The 19,136-nt window shown below is 39.2% G+C and overlaps 1 protein-coding gene across 1 annotated transcript in view; it reads left to right on the forward strand.

Moving 5' to 3' along the window:
* erbb4b (erb-b2 receptor tyrosine kinase 4b) overlaps nt 1-19,136 on the forward strand; it is a 361,178-nt gene that overhangs the window by 162,456 nt on the left and 179,586 nt on the right. The window contains exon 2 of the mRNA XM_085385312.1: nt 1,722-1,873. Coding sequence (XP_085241438.1) covers nt 1,722-1,873 — 152 coding nt within the window. The remainder of the gene's footprint in view (nt 1-1,721; nt 1,874-19,136) is intronic.

The raw sequence follows: 19,136 nt of genomic DNA on the forward strand, positions 1-19,136 counted from the left end.
ATGGTTTAGTTGTGGTTCACTTGGCAGCCAGCACCATCTCAAGCTCATGCAGAGCTTTCGTGGTAGGTCATTAGAAGTCACATTTAAAAAGAAAAGAAAAAATGTAAACATTCTATACATTGCATTAGACAGGTTTCAAAAGTCAGCAGACTTACTGAAGGTCTGCAAATGGGTACGAAAAAGTAAATTTCACCAGACATCACATCATCACATGCCACAATGCCCCTTTCCTCTGATCTCGGTGCTCTGCCTCAAGGGTGCAATAACAGTTTATTACACCTATCTTCACTTTATGACCCACCCCACCACCTGCCCCCACCACTTCCACCCCGCTCCCCTCAAGCCCACGCTAACTGTTATTGAAAACACCCAGGTCTGCTATATATCATTCCTGAGCAGCACGGAATGCTATGCGCAACATAGCTAATCAGCCCCAGATAGAATGGGTATTGTCCAGGTCATAGAAGAATAGCTCCACTTATCTAATATCTGCTTACATGTGGAAGTATTTAAACACAGTTTCATTTGTCTTTTGAGCCTTTGTTGCCCTGAGGTTGAATCTTCTTCTCCTCACATATATCTATTGTGTAATCAATGGAGTGAATAAGAACTATTTTTTCTGCATTGTGCCTGTGTGAAGATAACGGTGTAAATGGGTTGTGGCATATGTTTTGCTAGCAGAGTGGACAGAGTGCAAGTTGGACTGAGAGTGATCTAAGGTATGTGATGGAGACTGCAGTATAGCACATAGTAGGGTGGGATTGAAATGCAAAGCATCAGTAAAGATCTTTTGAGGTGGGTGTGCTCACAGAGAGAGGCTACAGCTCAAGGGAGACAGTGTGACAAGACTCTTGGAAGGACCCACCACCCCTCGGTCACAGTGATGGCTTCACTGCTATCAAGCGTGAACAGGGTGCAGGTGGGAGAAACCACACTGCCATGACAGTGTGTGGAAATGAAGCTAATTCTTCAAAAGGAGCAAATGTCAATGTACATCTGTAACTTGGGCTTATATCAGCAGGTTTGCAAAATGTGCCTAAGTGAAAACACTAAGGCAATACCTTATTGTGAATGTGGCTTATATTTTAAGACTAGTAAAGGAATATAGGTGGGCAGGAACGGCAAATGATGTTTAATTTCATAGGGATTCAAGATTTAGCCACAAACCTTGGGATTTATCTGTTTGTGTCCATGCAGTCATACATGTGTGTTTTAATGTTAGACTAGGGAACACCAGCTGATAGGGCAGATGGCTTGTGTCATCTTGAGTGTGCAAGGTATGTGATGGGTGGAAATGGTCCTGTTTAATTACCTTTAAAGTGAGCAGCGCAGCTAGGTACTAAAGAGCTCTCATCTGCCCTGTAGGCACCAAGGGAAGCTCTAGGAAGGCCTTGTGGTGTAGTGGTTCAGTGGCTGCATCGTGTTACATGGCCAGCTTAGTCACATGACAACACTCTAGATTCTTTGCAGCACAGGTGTGGTGCTGAAAAACAAGCTGTTTATATGTCTTTTCCTAAATTGTTGTCCTTATTTAAATTTCTACATTAAAACCCTTTTATACATACAAAACATTTTATACTTTGTTAGAAATCCAAAATACAGGTTTTAACAATAGCATTGAGGTGTTTTGGGGCAATGTCCAAACCCATCCTCAGTCAAAAAAATGAATGTAGCTGGATTACAACTGACTTATCTCTCTTCTCCTGTTTCTCTTTTCGTAGTATGTGCTGGAACGGAGAACAAGCTGAGCACGCTGTCGGACCTGGAGCAGCAGTATCGCACTCTGAGGAAATACTATGAGAGCTGTGAAGTTGTAATGGGCAACCTCGAGATCACAAGCATTGACCGCAGTCGTGACCTCACCTTCCTCAGAGTAAGGGAAAAAAAACAACATGATACCGTCAACTAATAGACCGCATTTTTTTTGGCACATTTTAAGTGCAAAGTTATAGGCTTCTAGCTTGGAACCACCAAATTTCTTAAAATAGTGCACAAAAATCAACATGAACATTTGAGAAAATATATTTTTATTTGAATAAAATGATATGTGCCTATATATTCTGTTTAAAAGATTCACATATTCCTTTTTGACTAGTAATGCCTATCATCTGTCTTTTTACCTACACAATAGAAATACAAATACTCATTTTTTTCACAAGTTACTGAGTCTAAACTTCTTAATGTGAACTTTGTCTTTTTTTTCTTCTCATATGACCTTGTTACCCAGAGAATGCTTTGTGCTAAGATCTTTTTCTACCAATCAGCACTCGGATTAGTGTCTATCTCACCAATGATAACTAGAGAGGAAAGTTGTTCTAATCAGCGGGTAATCAAACTTCCTCTCTACTCAGCGTGTCTAACTGATTGTATGCTCGCACCATTGTGATCTGAAGCACAGAATAATCAAAATCCAAATAACTTGATCCTTTAAATCTCCTTTTTGATTGAACGTGAATCACAGACTACAGTGAAAAAGTTCCACGGAGCTGGTCATCATTTCATTTTATTTCACTTTTGAGCCTTCAGCTTTAATCTCGAAGATATTTATTATTTTTATTGCTTCATTTTTCATATAATTATACCCAAGACTTGAGCAGGTGAGTCAACTGAATTGGACCATCTAAGAAAAGTATAGTTTTGCAACAATCTAATAGTATTGTTATCAAAAAGAAACACTAGGATACAAAATGTGGTTAAAGGCTGTGCTCTAACACTGTGGAAGCACACTCTTGGAATTGCTTACATGAATGCGTTTTTTCACTTTGGTTGAGAGGACACATACAAACTGAGTGTCAGGTGATGGAAGGTCCCAGCTCCACTGAGGGCCAAACTGTAATAGTGCAGTAATTAAGGGTTAGAAGGTGGTAACTGCAGGAGAATTTACAGGAGAAAAAAAAAAGAGAAAACACATGCATTCTGTTTTTTGGTGAAATCAGCTGCTCTTAGTGACCTCTATCAGCCCTTCACTTCTCATGAACACCAACTCAAGACTATGCTGGCTGCGCTCTGCACTACTAACGCATCCAACTCCAATTGATTCCGGTCTATCTGGGGGTCTTGGGAGCTCCCCTGGTGTTACACTAAAGTGCTGACTGCATTAATGGTCCAATAGTGCTGTGTGAATGAACTGGGCTAAGGAGGCTTTGCCAGTGATGTAGTCCTCCAACAAGGCATTCTGTATTTTTTAGATGTTGCTCCTTACTGTGATGATTTAGAAGTTAATACTGCAATATGACATTTTTTTGTAAAAAAAAGTCCTCTGTTTTTTGTATTTAATTTGAATAGACACAAAAACGCCAAGATTGATCAAAGCACCAAAACAAAGTCATTAAGTGTTTTACATCGTGAAGCACAATTCTGATAATGCCCCCTGTGATGCAAAACAAAACGAAGATGATATTAAGAAAGAGGGAGCAATAGATGCAAAAGTGCTACCATTAGACTCCTGCAGAGGTAATGGGCCCCACTGACTTAGATGAAAAACGGTAGTAGGGGGGAAAGATGTGGCTCAAAAACCAAGTGTGATTGTTGTTTAACTACATGGGACCACCATGCACTATAAAACAACATCAGTTCTCTAGTTTAGCCGTGCTTTTTACAATGTCATGTGTATAGGATTACATTGAAGAGTTATTTGTAGATTGAGGTTAAAAGAGCACTAGTACAGAACCCCTTTTTACACGCCTGTATTACACCACCAATCATTTACAAAGCAGTTCCCTGTGGCACTAACTTGCCAGGTTCCTCCACCTTTCCATGGCTTGCAATTAATGTGGGTTAATTGAAGATGCTAATTAGCAATGTGGGGTGCCAAACACCGAGGGAGCAAAAGGGCAAGGTGGAGTATTTATTTTTAGAGAATATTATTATTATTATGATAAAATGCATTATTAACATGCTTCCCGAGGGAGGAAAAAAAAATCACCTTGAGGTAAAGAAGTAGAGAAGTAAAGACAAAACTATTGTGCAGCAGCTTACCATACCACCTGTCTCTGGGAGGTGATTGAAACTGATGCCTGTGCATTGGCTCCTTCTTTTTGAAGATAGCCAAGAGATTGATGGCTGCCTCCCCAAAGCCCCTCAAACAACTTTAGCAGTAAATAGACTCTATCTTCCAAACTGCCTCAACAACTGATGAATCAACGCTTGCACTGTGATTAATAACTGCTTTTCAGCACTGAGGCTTTCTCCCTTCTATCACATATGGACATTTGCACCAACAACCTAGACCGTGAGCTTTAACCACATGCAATTTTTACATTGTCAGTGCTTAAATCCCCATCCCTCACACACACACACACAGTAATTCAGTTTCATGTATATAGCGCCAAATCACAACAACAGTCAGACTTTGTACAAGACTTGAATACAAGTCTTTGTATTGTAAGGTAAAGACCCTACAATACAACTGGAAAAAACAACGACAATCTTTGAGTGAGCACTTGATGACACTGGGAAGGAAAAACTCCTTTTTAACAGGAAGAATCGTCAGACTCAGGGAGGGGCAGCCTGTTATGACAAAGTGTGGAAGAGAGCCGGAGATTACAGTTTTTTCTGATTGCTTAAGCACATTTTTTGTAACTATTGGCTAATTTTGCAAAACTCTTCACACAAATAAGAAAACCTGTCACCCAATAATCAAAACATTTTAGTTCTCTTGCAAAAGCAAACACAGCTAGATTAACTCTTCACACCTTCGTAAAAATGGTGTTTCCGTATCAAACAGTACACACAAGCCATCATCTACTAAGCACACAATGCGCCAACTGCACACTGATGGTATGAATATAAAACACATCTGGCTTTTGCTTTCTCTGTGCACAAGGTAGGCTATGTCAGTTTGAGCTCATACTTCTGTCATAGATCCATAAGCATAGAGGGATCCAAACTTCAAGTACTGGTGTTTATTCAAACACATCAAAACAAACACAAGTGTTTATTTCCAAGTATAGGATTATTTGCAATCGCCATAATGACTATATGGGTTACTTGGTCTGCAGTGAACATGCTTCCTCTGCCCCCAGCATCTGGTCATCTAGCAATTCTGTAAAGTAACAATTTCAGTATTTTTACATCAATGGTATTGGTGTGTTTCTCATTGGCATATGGCAGTGCTACAAATCTTTGTGCGAAGTGACTGTACTAACCGATTCTCATTTCAAGATGTCCTTATGGTACTTGCTACAGTGTAGCGGCTCAGTTTAGGCTGGACCCGTTGGCCAGCTACCCTCAGGGTCATTCCACGGTTGATGACATGGTCCACTATTGTAGCTCTGATGTCATCAGCAATTCTATTTCTTACTCTTCCTACCCTTCCTCTCCCCCCTCCTCATCTTCCTCTCCCCCCTCCTCGTCTTCCTCTTGCTCCTCCTTGTCCTTGTCGTCCTCTTCATCCTATTTCTTCACCTCCACGTCCTCTTCCTCGGCCTCCTCTACTTCTCACTCTTTCTGCTCCCTCCATTGTACTCCACACACACAGCTTACCTGTATTATAGTGCTTAGGCTGATTGCAAAGTGAACTAATTATCTAAGAAAGTTTTGACATGTGAAAGTGTGCCAGACAGTTGGCAAATTAGTGTTAATGATAGCCATACATGTGTATACTTTTGCTAGGAGTGTGTTGGAAATTTGGTAATTGAGTGTTGTGCAGTGAATTGTGCCTACAGTTTTGCAAAGTGTGTGTTACAAAATTGCAAACTGAGTGCAAAGCAGTTTTTGTGCTTTTAGTTTTGCAAACTCAGTGAGTGGTTTTGCTATAAGTCTGAATAGTTTTAGAGATTGTGCTACAGGAATCACAGTTAGGGTTTAAGCATTCAGAAAAAACTGTAATAATAACTAATGATTAAATGTACAGTGGTGTTTAAACACATAGTGACTGACAGTCACATAGTGAAGAAGAAATACTCAGTTCATCAAGCCCCCAGCATGCTAGTGCAGAGTCTGTGTTAGATTTTGGTTTATAGTGTTAAACAGTATTCTCTACCACCAGCATCTTTTGGAGTGTTTTATCCCTACAGTAAAGTTTCAGCACATCCACACTGTTGTGGCAGCCAAACAAGTCACTGAAACACCTTCCCGGTTAAATTCCAATAATTTGTCACCCTTAAAACAAATAACATCCTGTTCCCAGCTGAACATATACTGTGATTGTTTATTGGGTGGATGCAGAAGAAAGCACACACTTTGCATCCTTCTTTTCTCTCATGTCACTTTCTTGTGTGCGCTCACAAACAGAACTGATTATGAAATATTAATTTTTCCTTCTCCTCCTCTCTTCCCAGGCTCAGTAGGAACCCACAACCACACAGTTAGATTGGATTGTTTGTCTTGCCATTGCAATCATTAGTAAACATGTAATTTTCTCCCCAATATTAATGCGGTGATCAGCTGCCTTATCAGACTGACAACAGTTCACTGACTTCCCACCTCTTTGCCTGTAGTTGTAAATAAATTATGGAATCATAATTTACAAACGGAACATTTTATATTTCCAACGAGTCTTTGGTTTTCAATAATAACATGTGGTGTTAGGATGACAACTGAGAATCTAGAAGAAGAAAGAAACATGGAGGAAAAAAATTTCAAATAAAGATTTTTCCCTTTAAACTCCATATTTCCATTTCATTTTTATGTAAAGAATGGAAAAAAGAACATATATTAAATGCTGGTATGGCTCATTTTTATACAACAGAAAGTTTAAATACTCCAAGGGACTCCAACTAAATGATGGGGTTGCGCTGATTTATTTTTCCCACTTTTTTACTCCTCTTCATGATTACAGAAGAAAGCCACATAATGTTTTGAAATCTGAAAAATCCATTAATGCTCTTTTACAAATAGCAACCAAATAAATACAAATGTTAAATGTGCTAAATTGATTCTTCAAAAGTTAGAGATGGGGGTTTATTTATGGTCCTATGTCTGTTAACTGATTGATCTGATTAAAGACACCTTGTTAAAGCGTTAGAGTTATTTAAACCTATTAAAACAGTGGACTCTAATTGCTAGTGGATAACTCATCTTGACCAAGGTGGTTAGCAAGAGACAAATTGTTTCTTGGGGATTAAAAATCAATGTCATTTGCGCATAACTGATCTTGGAGCCGTCAAAGGTGATCCACAAGCAGCTTAACTAGTAAACTGTTTCTCTCCATCAAAGAGGACAAGGTTTCTACAGGGTGGGCCATTTATATGGATACACTGTAATAAAATGGGAATGGTTGGTGATATTAAAGTCCTGTTTGTGGCACATTAGTATATGTGAGGGAGAAAACTCCTCAAGGTGGGTGGTGACCATGGTGGCCATTTAGAAGTCGGCCATCTTGGATACAATTTTTGTTTTTTCAATAGGAAGAGGGCCATGTGACACATCGAACTTATTGGTAATGTCACAAGAAAAACAATGGTGTGCTTGGTTTCAACGTAACTTTATTCTTTCATGAGTTTCTGACCACTTATAAAATGTGTTCAATGTGCTGCCCATTGTGTTGGATTGTCAATGCAACCCTCTTCTCCCACTCTTCACACACTGATAGCAACACCGCAGGAGAAATGCCAGCACAGGCATCCAGTATCCGTAGTTTCAGGTGCTGCACATCTCGTATCTTCACACCATAGACAATTGCCTTCAGATGACCCCAAAGATAAAAGTCTAAGGGGGTCAGATCGGGAGACCTTGGGGGCCATTCAATTGGCCCACGACGACCAATCCACTTTCCAGGAAACTGTTCATCTAGGAATGCTCGGACCTGCCACCAATAATGTGGTGGTGCACCATCTTGCTGGAAAAACTCAGGGAACGTGCCAGCTTCAGTGTACAAAGAGGGAAACACATCATCATGTAGCAATTTCAAATATCCAGTGGCCTTGAGGTTTCCATTGATATAGAATGGACCCACTATCGTTATACCCCATATACCACACCAAACCATCACTTTTGTTGTTCCAACAGTCTTGGAGGGATCCATCCAATGTGGGTTAGTGTCAGACCAATAGCGGTGGTTTTGTTTGTTAACTTCACCATTCACATAAAAGTTTGCCTCATCACTGAACAAAATCTTCTGCGTGAACTGAGGGTCCTGTTCCAATTTTTGTTTTGCCCATTCTGCAAATTCTGTGCGCCGATCTGGGTCATCCTCGTTGAGATGCTGCAGTAGCTGGAGTTTGTAAGGGTGCCATTTGTGAGTAGCTAATATCCGCCGAAGGGATGTTTGACTAATGCCACTCTCCAGTGACATGCGGCGAGTGCTACGCTGTGGGTTCTTGCTGAAAGAAGCTAGGACAGCTACTGATGTTTCTTCATTAGTGACAGTTTTCTTGCGTCCACATTTTGGCAAATCCAACACTGAACCAGTTTCATGAAACTTAGCAAGCAGTTTGCTAACTGTAGCATGGGAGATGGGTGGTCTCGTAGGGTGTCTTTCATTGAAATCTGCTGCAATGACCCGGTTACTGCGTTCACCAGATATCAACACAATTTCGATCTGCTCCTCACGTGTTAACCTCTTCGACATGTCAATGGCTGTGAACAAAGAGAAACATGTAAATAACTCATGAAAGAATAAAGTTACCTTGAAACCAAGCACACCATTGTTTTTCTTGTGACATTACCAATAAGTTTGATGTGTCACATGGCCCTCTTTCTATTGAAAAAACAAAAGTTGTATCCAAGATGGCCGACTTCTAATGGTCACCACCCATCTTGAGGAGCTTGCCCCCTCACCAATGTGCCACAAACAAGACTTTAATATCACCAACCATTCCCATGTTATTACGGTGTATCCATATAAATGGCCCACCCTGTACAATGTGCTTCACACACAATACTTTAACCATTGTCAGTTGGATGTGGGCATATTCATATATCTGTCAGAAATGACAGATGCAACAGATCTGATGGTGGATAGTCAAGCTAGCTTTTACAGACAACAACAAACTGCTGCCACAAGATGGCAGTATTTTACATGACGCATTGCAAACAGGCAATACAGAATATTACGTGACCGAATATTGTTCTGAGCATTTAGAATATAGATTACTTTCACTTTGGTAACATTTTGATTGATTTGTATTTTAGATTTCACTGGTCAAGCACAGCTTGGCTTGCTATCCCTCTTGATTGTATATATGTATCTTGTTTCTAAATAATTCCTGCTGTCTACTATTTACATTTTATTCTGACACAGTTGGTGTGGAGCACCCACAGTTTCGCTGTACATGTACAATAACAATAAAGGGCTATTCTAATCTATGCTATTCTATTCTTATGCTGGGTGGCCATGCCCATTGAGTTGGCAAACTCAGAAATCTCTTATAGGTCATGCTATTTAACCTGTCTGTGGTTGCCATGCACCTGCAAGCAGCTTTACATCCCAGCTCTATCCTATGACTCTTAATTTCACACAGTTTCTGTTTTTTATTTTGTTTTTGTTTTGTTTTTTCTCATGTTTGTTTTGTCATTGATGCTTTTTCTGTTCTGGGGTTTTGGTGCTTTCTCTGCCTCCAGCTTTAATTTTAAAATGTGGGGAGGGTTTGCTTTTCCTGTATTTTGGCTTTTACTTCTTCATGTTGAAGAGCAGGAAAGTCTAAAAACAATACAACAAATTACTATAAATGGACATCATAACCTTTCAACAACAGGGTTTTAACCTTTTAATAGTTTATATGAACAAAGTTACAAAACAGAACTGCTCAAAAAAAGAAGTGTAGACAAAACATTGATTTTTATGTAAAAAAATTATAAGAATCAATGAAGGAAAGTAAACAAAATACTGGCACATTACTTGTTCTACTTTATGAGTACATGGATTTTATTCAGAGATGTCATGATTTCAATCATAGGCCTCTCTGGTAAAAGTGAAGAAGTGATCTGAGCATGTTGAATGGTTAGATTGCAATAAAATATTACATTCTCATTCGCATATTTAACATGTAACATATCAACCAAAATATCTATCTATTCTCTTAACTACTTATCCAATTAAGGATTGTGGTGGGGCTTGAGCCCATCTCAGCTGTCATAGTCTTGGAGGTGGGATTGAACAGATGGGCTCCACCATGACAATATACTATCAACATGTTGCAGTGCCCTGATTTTGTAGAATCAATAATCCAGGCCCCAGTTCCTATCTGATCAGATGTAAACAAATCCATCCGTCCGTTTCACTAAGTATGAAAAAGATTATGTGGCCAGATTACTCTCGGGTCTTAACTGTCTAAATGTTTTATCATCGGATGAGTCATTTAAACTAATTAGGAAATAATGGTGTGATGGTTTATCATGAAGTGCTTATTAAATACAGGTGTGCTCATTTCTTCGCTGTTAACCGAGGAATAGTATTTGTGGTTGAAAAATTACTTATTACATCTTTTGTCTCATGCATTATTTATTCCACTTCTCTGTTTCTCTTCGTGGAGCTACATGATAGACCGTAGCTAGTTTAACAGGTATTAAAAGTGTATATTTCAGAGCGGCCAATTTCATCTGAAATAGTAGGCAAACACAGGTGTTACTAATCACATTAATTAAGCCTTTGTACCTAAACAGAACAGAGCATTCATTAATGTCATTAGTAACACCTGTGTTTACTACTGTGCAATAGGTCTGCTGGCATTACAAGAGAGAGAACAACTCGTGCTATTTATTATACCCTGTGACTATAAAAATTAACCCATGCGCCTTGAATTTCAGTGCACATCTCTGATGCACTCATCTCAAACCAGTCTTCACAACCAGAGCTCAATGAAGTCTGTTGCATACAATTCATGACTGATTACTGTTGATGCTTCCATCCATTATATTTTTACCTGGTGGCTCATTCTTACTAACTTACTGCAATTTAAAGCAGCATGTATAAAGTTTTGATTTTTAATTGCTAATCCCCTTGCATTTGTAAGCAGAATCCCTTTCCTGCACACAATCCGTGTCTTCTGACATCTTCCTTCATACTTCTTTTTGACTGGCATATTTGTCCCTCAGGCTCTGTCCCTGCCCTCCCCAGCTTCCTAATTTTTGATGCACTGTTAGATGAGTGCAGATTACGATGGCCCCCTGCTCCTCACCAAACTCCTTCAATATTAATGAAGACTGATGAAGTGCTAGGGAGCCCCTGTCTTTCAGCCCCAACCTAGATTGGATTGACAATTGCAATTAGCGTCTCCTGAAGTTCATTTCCATCACTTTAATTTGACACGAGGAAGGACAGTGTGGGGTTGGAATTGAGACCATTCAGGGAAAGAAGTCCCGAGGAGAAAGGTTGCCAAGGAAAAATAATGTACAGGAGTTTGACCAGGAACTAGTTTGAAAGCTACACAGGGAGAAAGGAAACACAAGTCCCTAGAACTTTTTTCACATATGTCTCAAATGATTTTCTATAGCTTACTTTTACATTTTTTTCCCTTGCTTTTTGTCATGTACAGCAGCAACCAGAGGGAACTCTGTACTAGTCATATCCACCTTCATACCTGGAAGCTAGGTCTAGGTTGTGATCTCCACTATGCAGTTCCTGCTATCACCAATAAAGTTCAGTATGCTTTTTACTCTTTAGCAAATCACACTATTTCACTTTCCACATTTCCTCTCTCACCTGCAGCAGTCACCAAATGGATCGCTTGTCAGTGCATATGGGAGAAAGATGAATGTGTGCGATATGGGGACAGCGGGACTTCAAAATGAATGACTCCCCATCCTTGTGCGGAAGCAAAAGAAGCAGGAGTTGATAGGCAGAAGTTGATGATGTGTCATGTTTATGTCTTTCCGTGCACGTTGTTGTTGTGTGTATGTCCATATGCATTAAACGGCATATGTCGCTTCGACTGATACGAATTGGGAAATCAGAAAAGTTTATCTTTAACATACTGACATTCATTTTAAACCCTCATTCCCACAAATTGACTAAAGCAAATGATAGTATGTGTGTCTGCAAGTTTGTGTTTATGCATGCTTGTACACCTGCACAGGGTTAAAATAAGCCTCACTGTTCGACTGACACATACATTTTTTCGTTCATCTTCCCACTCTTGGTTTGCCGATATCGTTTTCTTCCCATGTCTTTATGAAATGATCCAAACTGATATAACTGCGAAGTAACAGAAATGTAGAGGTTGAAATGTCAGATGTTTGAAAAAACAAAGAAAGAAAATAAAAACCTCTCTCTACGAGTTGTGTTTGCCATTCCTTAAATTAGCCACTACACACTTTTCCATTAGTACTGACCTGTAGATTCCTGCAGGGCAATAAGAACTGTGCTGACCTATTTTATAATGCGAGTTACTTAAAAAAAAAACAAAAAAAAAAAAAAAAACAGGAAACCTGCACTGAATCATCAGTATACTGTTGCCCTCAGTGTGGGAAAGCTTTAAGCATGTTAAACATTTTGCCTCTGCAGACTTGCATTGCATCTAATAAAGAAACAAACCTTATCCATGTTCTTGTGTTCACTATTTTCTTATAGCAGTATTTTTATTACACTACAACTGATATGGAAGTAGTGATTATTTTCCCTTTTGCTTAATCTAAGTGTTTTCAAATGAGCATTACCACTGAAAATCTTATTCAGCATTAGGCCTTAGTGGCCAGATGTTGCATAGCATTTAAATTAATGTAAAACTCATAACGTATATTTTTATGTCCTGTCAACACCCTGCCTTCCTTCTTTCCCTTCAACATTTAATTTGTGAACGTGTATGGGTAGTTTTGCATCCCCATCCTTTATTGTTGCAAGCTATATGTAAAATGGGACTTTTATTGGGGCATGGAGTAGGACAAAATGTTTCTATTGATAGATGGAAACACGCTAACACCAACAGTCTGAGAATCAGTATGACAGCAGCGAGATCACTAATTTAATGTAATATCACCCATAAGCATTCGCTCCTGAAACATTGTGTCTTAATTTGTTTACATCTTGCCAAATTGATAGCACTGAAAAAGTCCCTGGTTAGCTATTGGCAGCTAGTGTTGATAATGTACCCATGAATATATAAACAATTATCACTTGATTATCTTGTAAACCTGATGATACTCCAGCAAGTTTTGAAATGTCACTGGAGATAATGATATCCTCGGGAAATTCATGGCACGCAGAGTCATACTAATCATACTAATACTTATTTCCTGTTTGTCTGTTGTGATTTGTCTTCACTGGAATTAAAACGAGCATCATCTGTGACTCAAAACGACCTCACACAGCATCCTCATGTTTCTTCTCTGTTCTGCCCTTTGTGCCTTTATATGCAACTCTACACGGGGCTCTTTTTTTTTTTTTTTAAATCTGTTTGTTCGTCAACTTCCATGTTTGCATTTATTTTATCATGCTAGATACCTGTATCTATTGCAAACCAAATGACCTCATTTCCAGATGCTTAAATTGTGGAATGATGTGTTAAATTACATAGTAGCGCTCGGAATATTTCATTTCCCCATCTCCCCCAATAAAATACAAATTAGACTTTCCTTCATCCTTACTCTATTGTGATTGAATGGTAATCTTCAGAGTGTATAGGGTTAAATATATCTAATTGTAATGTCTCCTTTGCCATGCATCACCAGACTAAAGCAGTAGCTTCCAGTCATTTAGAAGCTACTGCTTGAACTGCAAGCTGTCTTGGATTAGATGGTGTGGAAGATGCATGAGACTTTCTCACTGCACACACACACACACACTGTCACACCAGAGGTGATAGTTCTTATCGTAACATAGCAGTGCCACACTGAATAGAGAGGCAGTCGAGAGGAGAAGCAAACTGGGCTGTGACAATAGCCCACCCTGCTTCTCTGATGCCTTTCAAACTTCATATCTGCCTCCCTCTGCAACTTGCCTAAAAAAAGAAGTGAATGATATGGACCAGCTTCTCAGGAGGATCGAAATCAATTTCTACCCACTGCGACTTAGATTGGGGAGTCCATTTGAATGGCTAGTGTTAAGATGGGCAAAGTAAAATTGCTCCTCTGGAACCGGTCTCCGTCCTTGTTTAAATAAGAAAAAGAAAACTTAATTGATAACAGTATTTATTGAAAACAACCAGCAGCACATGTAATCCTGCCTGGTTTTATTTACACCCCCAACCTCAAACACACTTACATTATACCTGCCATCATAAGTTTATGCATGCTAATAAGGGACCGTGTGGTTTTGCCTTGTTGTTGTAAGACAATACCTTCTCTCTGCCTGTTTGTCACGCTCTTATTATTTTGGTTGCTCAAACTTTTTAAACCACAATCTCCTGCTGGTTACACTGGACACATTAACAGCATGAGTTACTATTGAAGTGGGCTTACTTATTCTTAATCTCCACATTTCCTGAGATTGCTGCCATCTAATATACACTAAGACCGTTTTGTGTATTTTGTGTTGCTTTCAAAGAAAGACAATACATTTCAGATAAATTAAAAAGCAGTATCAACAAATACAGCAAATATGTTATGCAACAACCATTATTTTAGATTATTTTACATGGAATACTTATAAACATCACATTGTACTACATAAATGGGCAGGTTGGAGTAAGATGAAGCTTTGGTTTAGTAAAGGCTGTTGGTACACCCAGGAGGTTTATAATACTTCCCTGCATTTAAAAGTGTGTCCCATTAACTCTGTCACTATGTTAATGTGAAACGCTATCATCAGGTGTTATTCCAAAAGACTAAATTTCCTGCTCTTCCACCTTTAATTCTCAAACCATACATGCATTTTTTTTCATACACAAGTTTGGTAAAAACAAAACTAAAACAAACAAACACAAAAAAAGAAACCCCAAAATGTATTGAAATCAGTATTATACTTTTAAGTTTTTTAATGTCTCAAGTGAAGTTACTTTAACTCATTGTTAAGTTTACATTAGAGAGTTTTACTAACTCTCATTTTACTCCATTAGATGTCATTTGTAATCTTTTATTTTTAAAATCCCAAATCATTATCTGTTTATTTGTTTAGTAAGCATTTAATAAAAGATGATAGTCATAATTGGATAAATAAATACACCACTACTGATAACCAACAATAATACGCCCTTGACTGAATCAGATTATAGCTGCGATTTTGAGTACACAAGTTAAGTTAGTTAATTTTCGCTCCAACACTCCACTCCAGCTTCCTGCATTTAAATTTAAACTGAGACTAATAAGTACTCAGTATCTTAACCACCAAAGCCGTATTCCTGCCGAGTCCAGTCAACAAGAGCTACACACATTAATCACGTTACCTGAATATCTTATTTACCCACTACACTCCTGTATTAATTTCTCCTCTTTTCACTTGTGTTCTATATGTGCAAGTGTTGCTTCCCTTTCCATTTACATCACTGCACTCTTCTGCCCCCTCCCCAGAACTCCTTGCACTAACTACTAAATGTTTGAATAAAAACTCATTAGAATTACATAGCCATTTAGCTAAGTGACACGGGGTGTAATTGCACCATCCATCAATTGCAATGTAATAACACACTCGGAGGAGCTAAATGTTTATTAGCCGTCAGACAATTTCACCAGTGGGTTTTGGGAACAAGTAGCCAGAGGCGATCATGTGGGGTGGCCTTTGGTGTTGTGGGAGGGGAGGCTGAGAAAGGGGAAAGCCAAATTGACTGGGAAGTGATGGCAACAAACTATCAAAGACAGACAAAGTATCACTCTGTTGCTGGTTACACTTAAACAGTTAAACATACAAAAATATTAAGACAGTATGTTTTGGATGCACATCAGTGATATCTGATGTGTTCACTCTCTACAAATATGCTAACAAACTATGTGACTTGTTTTTATCTTTATATATTTTTTACATTTTCAGTATAAATTTTGCGAGATGATGATCAATGTGAAAAACCTTCTGGAGTATATTGTCACTTTTAAAAAATATTTAAAATTTAATTGAGTTACAGAAGGACTGTTGGTGCATGTTTCACCCTTGAACCTCAAATCACATTCTTCTTAATTTTTGTGTAATTGGTGGTTTTACTGCCCTTCAGGCATTCAGTCATTGGCTTTTCAAAGCTACTTTACGCCTTTATCGACACTCATTTTTGGAGCTTTACTTGTTCACTGGCCCTGATCTGATTGAGAGGACCTGGATCTTTTATAAATAATTCTCACTTGATTATATCCTCCTTGTGTACTCTCTGCCAGTCAGTCAGTCAGTCTGCCAGTGATGGCACCTCTGGTGTGTTTCACTGTTCTGTAGGCATCTTCAGCATGTCTCCTCCACATCATTGTCTTCTGTGTGTCAGTGGAGTCATGCTCAGCTTGTTTTACAACATATGTCCTGTTTCAGCCACTCTCACTTGGTGGGCCCTTGCTTGGTCAGTCAATGTGGGACTTGTTTGTGCTGGGAGGGCGGCAAATAAGGAGTTTCATTATTTGGGCCGAAATAGAGACAAAGCCTGCTATAGCCAAGTCTAGCTCTTGCCCATGCAACATTTCCATTATGTCTTCCAAAAGTACAGCTGTGTTATCTGAGGAGGAATCACAAAGGAAGCCAAGAGCTTAGACACAAAAGTGACAGAGGTGGTGGGTGATAAAAGGTTTGTGTTTGGGGGGGGGCTCCGAATGATTCAGATACTTCCTCTAAGTAGATGAGAGAATAACTTAATTGCTCATTGAGTTGATGACAGTGTTTTATGCAGATAATATCCCTTTGCATGACAGTGCCATAGTGCAGATAAAGGAGCGGCAAAAGAGAAGGGGAAGAAAGGAGACTGAGTGTATAGAAAAGAGAAACATAAAGAAAAAGAGCAAGAGATAGAAAATTAGAAAGAGAGTCTCTTTTAGTATAATTGCAGCTTTTACCATGAAATGAATGCATTGTGTAGAGCTAACGGTGCCAGCTCCACCCATGTGAGCCATCGTGTCTTTATCACTAATGGACCAGTGACTACTACTGTAATTACGTAGGCTTTTGTCTAGCCCTTTGCACAACTATCTTGGAAGCGAAAATTGGTCTGACTTTTATGGCTCTTTTACTGACATCTACGGTATATCGGCAAGCTCTAAAAAGAGGACAAAGCAAAAGAGCCATGCTAATAAAGAGAGAGGGGTAGAAAAGAGGTAATAAAGCTAAGATGGAGAGAAAGGTCATACAACAAGTTGGATTAATATTTATGATGATTTCTCAGGTTAATGACATTTCATATTTAGTCAGGGGCACCATAATTGAAGATAATGCAGACAGACCAATTTAATTCAGCACTGGCGAGTTTCTCTATTGTAACACCACACCTGTTACTAAACACCAGGCCCAAATTGTAGAATGGATTAAAAGTGCTTACACTAATGTACAGCATGCTACCCTTAGCTTGCTCATTTAACTGCTTAAGCAGTATGACAGCATAACTTCTGAGCTGAATCGTTAGTTAATTCAATTGTTTTATGGGAGAAAAGAGAAAAGGGGACTGTGTATAAAAATGAGTGCAATTCCAAAATATATCTGCGCAAGTCCTCAGTCATCCAGGACATTGTAGCCTTGAAGCCAGCTAGACTTCTTTAGGTTTGTGAAGATGTTTTGCCTGTCATCCAAAAATTCACTAGGTACTTCAGTTCTAAAATAGCTATTGAGGTCAGCTGAGGCAAAATGTGAGTAAGGGTTGAAACACCTAGGAAGGAATCTCAAGACTGCATTGTAGGTGGCTGATAGGTAGTGTCGTAGGCCACCACCTCTCAGAGATGAAGAGCCTCTGGAATGATAGATAAAACTTCTTTTTAAGCATTAAGGATTACTAAAGAGCAAACTGAGACTTCACTTATGATTTCTTGATTGTTTGAAAATCCACTGTCGTTGTGCACCAATACAAAAAGGAACTGTAACTGGACAAATGTTTATGGATCTATCCGTTTCTGACAAGAACTGACATATACTCAGTACCAGACCTAGTGTTAGAGCAAAGTTAGCTGTTAGACGGGTTAGTCAGCCAATCTTTCAGCCATGAAATCTGATAAAGCCCTAAGTTGGCCATTCATATCATTGAATTCCAGCCAGGTTCAAGTCTGTCAGGCTTGCACTTTCCTAGAAGGGGAGAAACTCAGTGAGGTAGATGAAAACAATCACATTGCATTGGAACTCTTAAAACCACAGAGAATATCTCTACATCTTTTTTTCTCTTTGTGATCTAGTTAACTTTTCACCACGTCGTACTTAAGGTACTCATACAGGATATGTCCATTAAAACAGTTTAAATATTCATCACTCTGTAGCCCGGTAACGGTTCCCAACTTGTTCTCCCATGCCCATTCTGCACAAGAATAAACTTTTCAGAACTCCAGTTCTCTCACAAAGGTACACAAATACATTTATGCATAGCTATGTAGTAAGTTGGCACTGCTTCTGTCTCCACGGAGAAAACATTATCTCTATAGATCATCTCCAAAATTATGAAAAAATTAAGTTGCAAGTCTTGAAAGGAAAAGAAATACCAGTTACTTTAAATTCGATTGTTTAATTCTAAAAAGTCTAAAGCACTGGACTACACAAGAGACCTTTCTCACCAGCATTGTGAGAATCCTTGTAGAGCACAGATATAACAGTACAGACTTAATCACCAATGGAAATGAAGGTACATTATATTCTTTGCAATTCCCAAATGAGGATGTTACTGGCGCTGCTGTCACATTTTAACTGACCAAAGCATCAGCTGATCCAGTGTTTCATTAAATAGTTTTGCTACGGTCTATTGAGTCTTTACACAGCCGTTACAAGAGCCTGGTCCACAGAGCCGGCAATAAGCCGGAGTAGTTTCTGTTGCGTGTTGGGCTCTGCCAGGGCTGCCCTTTGTCACTGATTCTATTCATAATTTTTATGAACAGAATTTCTAGGCATAGCCAAGGGGTGGAAGGCTTCCACTCCGGTGGTCTCAGACTCTCATCTCTCCTTTTTGCAGATGATGTAGTTCTGTTCGCTGCTGTTCGGTGACCTCCAGCTCGCACTAGAGCAGCTTGCAGCCAAGTGTGAAGCAGTGGGAATAAGAATCGCCTCCAAATCTGAGGCCATGATCCTCATCCGGAAAAGTTTAGGAGTTCGGCCGGCCAGGAGGGGTTCAGAGTAGAGCAGGGGTGTCAAACTCAAATACACAGTGGGCCAAATTTCAAAACTGGAACAAAGTTGTGGGCTAACATTAATATTTATTGAAAAAAAAATCTTCCTCCAGATATAAGAA

The sequence above is a fragment of the Rhamphochromis longiceps genome, linkage group LG16 (assembly GCF_057381845.1).
Source record: "Rhamphochromis longiceps isolate RC_006_pf linkage group LG16, R_longiceps_female_GT1.1, whole genome shotgun sequence".
Lineage (NCBI taxonomy): Eukaryota > Metazoa > Chordata > Actinopteri > Cichliformes > Cichlidae > Rhamphochromis > Rhamphochromis longiceps.